This window comes from Lithobates pipiens, unplaced genomic scaffold (genome assembly GCF_037356315.1).
Source record: "Lithobates pipiens isolate NorthernLeopardFrog02 unplaced genomic scaffold, aLitPip1_a1.2 Scaffold_18, whole genome shotgun sequence".
Taxonomy (NCBI): Eukaryota; Metazoa; Chordata; class Amphibia; order Anura; family Ranidae; genus Lithobates; species Lithobates pipiens.
This window is the reverse complement of record NW_027507758.1, coordinates 526,223,799-526,234,074: the sequence shown is the minus strand read 5'-3', so window position 1 is coordinate 526,234,074 and position 10,276 is coordinate 526,223,799. Positions and strand designations below refer to the sequence as shown.

The following is a 10,276-nucleotide window of genomic DNA, read 5'->3' as shown; positions in this document are numbered from 1 at the left end:
GCAGATCAAGTCAAGCTAAAAAAGGAAGGAATTCTTTTTTATTTCACAGTAATATATGTATTACTTTTTCTTCAAATTTCCTTTTTAAATAGAGCCTTGCTAGCTTATCTGTTTAAAAAGGGTGATACACCCTGGTGATCTTTGATCTCTTCCAGGTAGGTCTTCACATCTACACAGTTGCCTACCACTGCGAGAATGTAAAACATTTTTAATTTAATATATGCAAATAAAAAAAAAAAAAAAAAAACACACACACACACACACCAGGGTGATGTGTCGCATCCAGACTGATGGGAGTTCTAGTAGGCTAAAATCCAATGTCATGAAAAACAAAAATGCACACACGTTTTACTGAGACAAAATACACCACTTTATTCAGGTTTAAAAGCTCTCTTTACTTGATAACAAAATCACCTTTTTATTTTTATTTTATTTTTTTAACTTTTTCCTCTTATACTCGGAGTTAGTTTAAAAAAAAAAAAATTCAAAAAATAAAAAATATACAAAACGCTCCATTTTTACCCAAAATATACATGACCTTTATACCAAAAAAGATACATTTCCTCTTGCAGCAAGATGCAGTTGATAAAAATAAAAATATATACTGCCCATTTTTAACCAAAATATACATGACCTTTTTCTGCTGCCTGGAAAGAAAAGAAGAATTAAGACATGATCAATAAGCTTTACAAAAGAATGTAAAAGCAGCTAAAATTGTAATGTAAACAGAAATAAATGCTGAAAAACTGCAGTTCTTTATTAATTCAATATTTTATCAACTAAGTGCATACACAGAACTCCCATCATGGTGTAGTTGTGAAAACCTCAGACATACAAATGTATCTTATTTAAACTGCATGCATTGTACCCATATAATCTAAATGTTTTTCTTTTAAAGGTTAATGACGATTTATGTTACATCAGTCTGTGTGTGTGTATAATATTAATATTATATATATATATATTATATACACACACACACACACTATATACAGTATATTACACACTGTTTTAATAACTACATTATAACTAACATGTTGTTAAGTCAAGCAGTGTTTGAACAAGACCATTTGCACGGTCCTTTAAAACAGGTAAATAGATACTATTGTGGTATATACTGTACATGCATGTACTATGAACTATTTGATGAGAGTGCATAGCATATGGCCTGTTCATAAAAGTGCTTTGCGATTCCCTGCTCAGCACAGTCTCAATGTAAGACAAGACAAAAAGCCCTGTTCCCTTTCAGACAAGTTCACACCATTGCGATGCAGTGATGTGCCAGTGAAAATGTCTTCTGTGGGAGGAGTCATGCTCTCCCTTTGACACCAGCCGGGGAGATCACGTGGCCACTCGTTTCCTCCACATAAGTAGCTGTAAAGCAGCCAAAAGTCACATGACCAGCCTGATGACAGCTCAAATCCGGCATTTAGAATGCTCGTTTTTGAAAACTACTTACATAGTGTGCTATGCCAGCCTCTAATAGAGGGTCTGGCAGTGACCATTGTACTCCCCTCAAGAATAGAGGCGGGGGGGAGACAGACACAGAGAGGGAAATGATGGGCAGGAAGGAGGGGGTGAGGGGGGAGAGAGAGGAGAGCAGAGGGGACAGCAGCATATGATGCAGGGACGTACTATGACCACGGTGGTCAGGGCTGAGCAGCCCTGATTTTTGTGGTCAGTATAGAGAGTGGATACAGGAAGTGGCAGGATCAGGGAAGTTTTTTTTTTGTTTTTTTTTGTTTTTGTTTTTTTAAAGTTTAGAGGGGGGCAGATTACACAGCACAAGCACTATGCTGTATAATTTGCTTTAAGGGACCAGGATCTGGGTGTTTTTTTTTTTTGGTTTAACAAACACTTTAGAGTAAAAACAAAAAACCTTCCACTAGTTGTTCTCCCACAAAAATACATTTGGATAGATCTAGTACTGTGGAACTCTCTCTTGCTCACTCCTCACAGGCTCAGAGATAGCAGCAGGAGCCACTGGCTCTTTTTCAGGACAGCGTGCCTGCACACCACTGCAAACAGTAGTGTGAACCAGGCACATAAGAGACAAGGCATTTTGCCTAGTCTATGCAGTGGGACTGCTATGGAATAGCTGCCCAACACAGTCCCACTGCATGTGTTGTGAACATACTCTAAGTACCTCAACCTTTATTTGCAATACAGTATATTCTGGGCAAGATTTAACCCTTCTTCACCCTATTAATAAAAAAAATAAACAATTTAAAATAAATGTAATCCTACCTCTCTGTATATGTGCTGCATAACAAACCCAACAGTAACAAAAGCAAAAAAAATAAAAAATAAAATAAAAAACCCTCTATAGTGCTTATGTAACACATTTTAATATGCAAGATGAGGTTTAGAAAGCCACTTCAGCAAATACACAAGACAGACTGTTAATGGCCTTTTAGATGATATTGCAGCATGCTTAGAATTTTCTCAGATTGTATGCTGATAATGCCACATGCCTGGCTGCCTGAGTACAATGTGAACTACTGGCCTGGAACAGGTACGCAGATCAGGAAGTTCAGAAGTCTTTACCTCCATATTTGCTTTGGGTCAGTGACTTAAACTGTAGAAGCATGATAACTAGCATCAGAGGCAAGGCCCACATGTTTCTCTTATAAAAGGGTCCCTTTAAAAAGGGAATGTATATATGCCATACCAGAAACTGGATGCAGAGAGGCCAGAAATGAGACTGAACAGATCAGGATGGTAAAAGAAGGGAGTGGGGTGGCAAAGTGACCTCGCCGATGATCATTCCAGCCCTCCTGTAGCATGCAGAGAAGGCACAGCAGACAGGGTCAGAAGCAGTGGTGGCAAACCACCCCCCACCTTGTTAGGTTGGTCAAATGCCATTGCTTTGCGCCCACCCTTTTGTTGAAGCCAATTGGAGCCTCAACCCCATTGCAATCCATGTGTCCGGCGCCCTGCATCTAGATTAGGGGCAGGGTGCATGGAATAGGGGGCAGTGCCCCTAATGGAGTGGCCACCACTGGTCAGAGGTAGCTGGCCTGCTCATTTGAACAAGACAATATATTTCCAGAACACCACATCACAGAAAAAACACTGTCACCTTGAGAAAGGGACCCTGCAAGAAACATTGGCTATTGTGCCCTTTGTGTTGCTTCAACAACAAAATGAGTGAAATGGACATTTAGTGGGTGCTGGTGACAGAAGCCTTGGATAGGTGTGCTGTAGTGACTTCATGTCTAACTAGGGGTTACCAGTGATCAGAATGTTCCTGTATGGTCTGTGTATAGTCTTAGGGGCTGCAGCCTGCTGCATATGGTTCTGCATCCAGTTGTGATGGTCTCTATAATATACTGCAATCTTCATTTCTTTATTTTAGGAAACCTGCACTGAGAGTCCAGCTGCTGTGCCCGTCAGCCCTCTTCAACACTAAGCCTGCAGTTCTAATGGGCTGAGCTTTTCACAGGCTCACAGTTACTGCCCAGAATGCCAGTGTGAAGACTCCATGAGTGGGGCGACAGTTGGCCTCAGATGGAATGGCCTTGTTTGCTTATATACTGTGTCACTGACCCAGGAAGCATGCAGATTAGTCTTTATTTCTGCATACTTGTTTTTGGTTAGTGCCTCATTGTATACAAGCCACTGGATCAGCATAACAGCCAGGCAACGAGCCATTTTCAGAAGTAGATGTCAGGAATGCCAAACTTCCTTTTCTCTTTGTACAGGATTTTTATTTATATAAATAATATTTAAACATCATTAGTCCCTTTTCCTGCTAACCTTGCTGTGGCAGGACTACCCCGGGAATGTTTAACCCACGTGTGGGGGGATGCGGGAGATGCTAGTCTCTTTTCTTGGTGTCCTTCTGGTCTTCTTTCTTCCTGTATTTCACAATCACCAGTGTGACCCAGAAATTGAGGATCAGCAGAACGATAAACCGCAGCAAAACTGCAAAAAGAGAGTCATGTATATTACTACCTAATGCAATACACATTTTACACAACTGTCAAACTGTCGCACATGTTGTCTAAACCAATGCTTCTCCAGTCCTAAAGGCGCCCCCACAGGTCATGTTTTCAGGATTTCCATTATTTTGCACAGGTGATTTGATCAGTTTCACTACCTTAGTAATTACCATAGCCGTTTCATCTGAGGGAAATCCTGAAAACATGACCTGTTGGGGCACCTTGAGGACTGTAGTTGAAAAACACTGGTCTAAAAACATTAAAGGAGAATCCCAACAATGTAGAAGAGCTGGAATCTCTTTGCAGATTCAGCATCACTTAGGCTCGGTTCACACAGGGGCGGCACGACTTGCAGCGCGACTCACAGACGCGACCTGCAAACGACTTCAGCGGCGACTTGCAAAACAACTTCTGTATAGAAGTCAATGCAAGTCGCCCCAAAAGTAGTACAGGAACCTTTTTTCTAAGTCGGAGCAACTTGAGTTGCTCCTATTAGAATGGTTCCATAGTACAAAACGGCGAAGTCGCCTGGACAAGTCGCCCCTGTGTGAACCGAGCCTAAGGGTGCAGTCACACATGCCGACCATTCGTTTGATCAGCTCAGTCACATTTTTTCAAAGAAACAAATGGAAAAAGTTTGAAAATCAGTTTGTCTTCTGTCTATCATAAATTTTTAAGATCCGCCAACTAAAGTCCTTAACCGCTCGCCGATCAGCCGCTGCAGTTATACTGCGGTAGAATGTTACGTCTGCTCCTAAAGGTGGCCACTAGGGGGGAGCGCTCCCCCGCTGCACGCCCCCGGAGCCAATGCAAGTGCCCGGGGGTCTCTATGATTTCCGCGCTCCAGCGATCGCTCTTAACATGGCGAGAACCAGGATCTCTGTGTGTAAAACACAGAGATCCCAGCTCTCTAAGGAGAGAAGTGACAGATTGCTCCTGTTCATACAAAGTATGAACAGCGATCTGTCATCTCTCCTAGTTAGTCCCCTCCCCCCTTCAGTTAGAACACACATTAGGGAACACAATTAACCCCTTGATAACCCCCTACTGTTAACCCCTTCACTGCCAGTGACATTTATACAGTAATCAATGTATTTTTATAGCACTGATCGCCGTATTAATGCCAATGGTCCCAAAAATGTGTCAAAATTGTCTGATGTGTCCGCCGTAATGTCGTCGTCATGATAAAGATAGCAGATCGCCGACATTACTAGTAAAAAATAAATGCTATAAATCTATGCCCTATTTTGTAGACGCTATAATTTTTGTGCAAGCCAATCAATATACGCTTATTACAATTTTTTTTTTTACCTAAAATATGTAGAATACATATGAAATCTAAACTGAAATTTTTTTTTTTTTTTTAAAGCAAAAGGGATATTATGGCAACAAAGTAGAAAATAGTGTTTTTCAAAATTGTCGCTTTTTTTGTTTATAGCGCAAAAAATAAAAACCGCACAGATGATCAAATACCACCAAAAGAAAGCTCCATGTCAATTTTGTTTGGGTACAACGGTGCATGACAATTGTCAGTTAAAGCGACGCAGTGCTGAATCGCAAACATTGCTCTGGTCAGGAAGGGGGTCAAATCTTCCGGGGCTGGCTGAAGCAGATGAAGGGGAGTTACGCCCGCCCACCAAAAAATTTTAAGTCAACAGTAGCTTCTGACTTTTAATATTAGAACACTTACCTGTCCAGGGTCCCCACAATGTCGGCACCCCAGCTGATTTTCCAATCAGCTCTCGGGTGCTGCCGCCACCATTCTTTGCGGCTTCACAGGCGGTTCCCTACTGCACGTGTACACAGCGCGCTGCGCCTTCCGAATGGCCCAGCAGCAGGGGGAAACAAGGAGGGGGGCCGAACTGCCAAGGAATCAAAAACAGGTACCCGCTCCCCCCCTCCTCAAAAGGTGCCAAATGTGGCACCAGAGCCAAAAGCAAACAAGCGGAGCTTCCCCTTTTTGATGGAGCTCTGCTTTAACTACTTGAGTCCTGGAACCATTTTTTCAATGCAAAAACAAAAAACATTTGTCCGTTTTTACATCTGGTCTTTGTCCGATGCGGAAGAAAAAAAAATAAATAAATAAATAAATAAATAAAAGGGGAGGAGGGGATTTAATCCATTACCAAATAAAATGGATGTTGACCGAAGCAAATATAAAAAGGCGATCATCCATTTACATCCATTTTTTCCATAGAGATGCATTGATGTCCGTTTTTCATACATCAACTGGATGAAGCGCGCTTTCATACACAGACACAGAAGCAGAAACTGTTACAAACAGAATCTTCTGTTGAGTCAGATACTGAGATATGTCCCTCACAAAAAACTCTCCACATGAATTTTCTGCTTCCCCAGTACCTTTAAACCAATTTGAATGTATGCTGTAAAAAGCACTGAAACAAACTTCAGAGCATATTACAAGTAGCATTACAAAAGAAATAAGAGAAATTGGTGCTCGTACAGCAGCATTAGAAATTAGAGTGGATGAGTTGGAAATTTCAGCACAAAACAACATGTCAGAAATAGAAAACCTTAAAGAGGAAAATTGAATAATACAATCTAAGCTGGAAGACTATGAGAACAGAGCCAGACGTTCCAACCTCCACATCAGAGGTATCCCTGAATCTGTGACTGATTTGCATTCAACCATGACGGCCTTATTCCAAGAACTCCAACTGGCCCTACCTATAGAATGCTTGGAAATAGACAGAGTCCACCATGCCCTCATGCCCAGGAAAACAGATACGCGATATTATTGCAAAACTCTGTTATTAATGCACAAAAGAACAAACTTTTGGCTGCAGCCAGGGATAAAAGCAATCTAACGTTCCAAGGTCATGATTATCAGTTATTTACTGACTTATCCCAATTGACTATCTCTTAACGTCGATCAATGAAACCTCAACAGACAATGCTACAGAGTCATCAAATTACTTATCAATGGGGATTTCCGCTTTCCATCCGGTTTACATACCAGGGCTCAAAGTTTACTTGCAGATCCTCAGAAGAATTACAGAATATTACATCTCTAACTCATCACGAAGGAGGTCAACCCCTTCCACCCCACACAGCTCTTCTAAATCTCCAGAGCAAATAGGAAACCAACATGCTCATAAGAGGAGTTGTTTAGCCTCCCTTCCGCTGGATCAAGAAAACTCCATGGACTGACCACATGTCCTACCCACAGTCTCTTCTGAACCCCTCATTGCTTCACCCACTCTTCCAGAGTGCAGTCACTGAATGACTGTCACGTGGCTGAAAAGACTTTAAAACTGTAGCTTGCTTTGGTCCTCAATTTAATATTGAGCACACCTTTGGAATAATTTCTTAATAATTTTGTTAGACAATTGATCTCTTTATGTACTCTTTCGGCGTATAGGCAAAACATGATGCTGGATAGTGCTGTGTACCCATCCAACATGGGAGGCCATTTCCTAATATCTAAATTAGCTCTACCATTGAAGGGTTTAAACTAATTTTTCTTTAAATCGATCTAGATTTACTGTACAATCCAGTTACCATTTTCTTTATTCAAACTCAGTTTTTACTTGCTTGAACATTACTAAGCGAATGTTATAGATGCATTACACATACAAGTAGTTTTATCTGATATAGCTCAGTCCAAGCGATATTTTATCTAAATCACACTTTCTAATCATTGTATTCATGGTATTTAAACCCATACTTGTATCTCTGGGTAGTCATTAGGTCCACTTGTTCATTTTTATCTTTTTTTTCCCAGCTCCCTATTCCACTCTTGATCCCTATACCCATAATCCTCTCACGTACAGTTGCAAAAAAAAATTAAAAAATTAAAATATGTGCTCAACAGAAGATGGGTGTTGCAACAGGACAATGACCCAAAGCATAGAAGTAAAACAGAATGGCTTAAACAGAAGAAAATATGCCTTCTGGAGTGGCCCAGTCAGAGTCCTGACCTCAACCCGATTGAGATGCTGTGGAATGACCTCAAGAAAGTGATTCACACCAGACATCCCAAGAATATTGCTGAACTGAAACAGTTCTGTAAAGAGGAATGATCAAGAATTACTCCTGACCGTTGTGCACGCCTGATCTGCAGCTACAGGAAACATTTGGTTGAAGTTATTGCTGCCAAAGGAGGTTCAACCAGTTATTAAATCCGAGGGTTCACATACTTTTCTCGCCTGCACTGTGAATGTTTACACGGTGTGTTCAATAAAAACATGGTAACATTTAATTGTTTGTGTGTTATTAGTTTAAGCAGACTGTGATTGTCTATTGTTGTGACTTAGATGAAGATCATATCACATTTTATAACTGATTTGTGCAGAAATCCATATCATTCCAAAAGGGTTCAAATACTTTTTTTTGCAACTGTATTTCCCCCAATATAAATTATAATGATACATTCCAGAGTACTGATCTCATTTACCACCCAGTACGATCAATCTTAGATTTTGTCCTAACATTTATTTATAGCTAAGCTATACATTGATGTTCCTTTCATAGGGCTTGTCCTCTTTTCATGGCAGTTTCGTGTGTCCCAATGTGCCTCCCTCGATAGCCCACTAATATGTGAACGATTGAAGTCAGCCCCTTTTCCCCTGATTGGGAGATTTCTCCCTCATCACGAGTAATTCTTGACATCTATAATAATCTACTGTTTGCAGTATTATAACTTACTACTCATGATACATGTTTTTCTTCCTACAGTTTATCCTTGGTCCATATTCACCTTTTCCTTTTTCTCGTTCAATTGGATTGTTCCATTTAGCCAGAAATCAGTGAATAATGGTAAGAATCACCACATTTATCATCTACCATGGCAACCTTTTTTTTTTTTTTTACTATTAATCTTTATTAAATTTTCACATTATACAGACCACATTTTAAAATTACATTGCCAGGATTCAAATACATCTTCCTTCCATTCCGGAGTCTGAGTTTTAAAGTTCTAGGAAGGGACGGGGGATATGAAAATACATCCATACATCACATATAATTAACAGACAAGAAAAAAAAACAATATCTAGACCATACCATAACCCCCCTTATCCTTCCTCAACTATTTTTGCACTTCCTACTTTTTTCCTACTAATATAACCCCTCCCCTCCCTCCCACCCTTTCTATCAACACCACCCCCCCCTCCCCTCCCCTCCTATATATATATTTGTGCTTTTATTCTACGGTGTATCATAAATGTATTATGATGATTCCCATACCTTTAATGTACACTACCCTACTCCTTCCCATTACCCGTCCCCCCTCCCCCTCCCCTCTTCCCTTTCCTGTCATGGTTTAAACTGGGGTATGCATCTCTTCTATCCACTCTCGCCAGTTCCTATTAAACTCTTTTAGGTTATTTCGTTTTGCATATACTGCTCTCTCCTTACATAGATATTCATTTACCGCACTTATCCAATCCTCTACTGTGGGGGCTAGCTTTGATTGCCATCTCCTAGCTATCATCCTTCTGGCTTGAAATAAACATCTTAGGATTACTGTTGTTACTCCTTTTCTCTCTACTTCCTCCTTTCTATAACCTAAGATACACACTATGGGATTTAATTCTATTGCCGTCCCAAAGGCCCTACTTATTATCTTTACCACTCCTTCCCAGTATCTAAATAATTTGGGACATTTCCAGAGCATGTGCATTAAATTCCCTGACCCCCCACACCTGGGGCAACAGTCATCTGTTCTCTTACCAAATTTGAATAATTTCTGGGGAGTATAGTATGCTCTATTAATTAGCATCAAGTGGGAAATCCTCTGAGGAGGAGAGACCGAGACCTTTGGGCATGCCGCTAGGGTATTTTTCCATTGTACTCGAGTTATATTACCTAAGTCTTGCTCCCATTTCTCCTTCTCGACCCTCCCTTTCCTCTCACTATTAATCTGTTCACCCAACTGGGCATAGAATTTAGATATTAATCCTTTTGTTGGTCCTGCTTGTGCTACTGGGTATAACAAGGGCAGTTCTTCCCATGTTAATAACAAGTTTCCAAACTGGGTCTTTAAAGCATGTCTCACTTGTATATAGGCATAAAATGAGTTTTGTGATATCTTAAATTCTTTTTGCAGTTGATCGAAAGATTTAATACCCCTGCCGCCATATAAATGGCTAATCCTTACAATGCCACATTTTTCCCATTCTACAATTTTTCCAACCCGCCATATTTCCTGTAGCTTCTTATTGTTCCAGAGAGGCGTATACTTTGTTATTTCACTATATCCCATTTTTTTTTTAACTATATCCCATAGTTTTAACATCATTTTTACTGTAGGGCATCTACACTGGAATGAGTCCGCTTCCAAGGTCTCAATCAGCGTGCTATGTGGGGAG

General features: G+C 40.4%; 1 protein-coding gene across 1 annotated transcript in view; it reads right to left on the bottom strand.

The window, feature by feature from the left end:
• Positions 1–375: 375 nt before the first annotated feature.
• SLC66A3 (solute carrier family 66 member 3) overlaps positions 376–10,276 on the bottom strand; it is a 28,020-nt gene continuing 18,119 nt past the window's right edge. Inside the window, exons 7-8 of the mRNA XM_077488793.1 lie at positions 3,760–3,927; positions 376–647 (exon numbers count right to left, since the gene is read on the bottom strand). Of these exons, the coding sequence (XP_077344919.1) occupies positions 3,821–3,927 (107 nt within the window). The 3' untranslated portion in view covers positions 376–647; positions 3,760–3,820. The remainder of the gene's footprint in view (positions 648–3,759; positions 3,928–10,276) is intronic.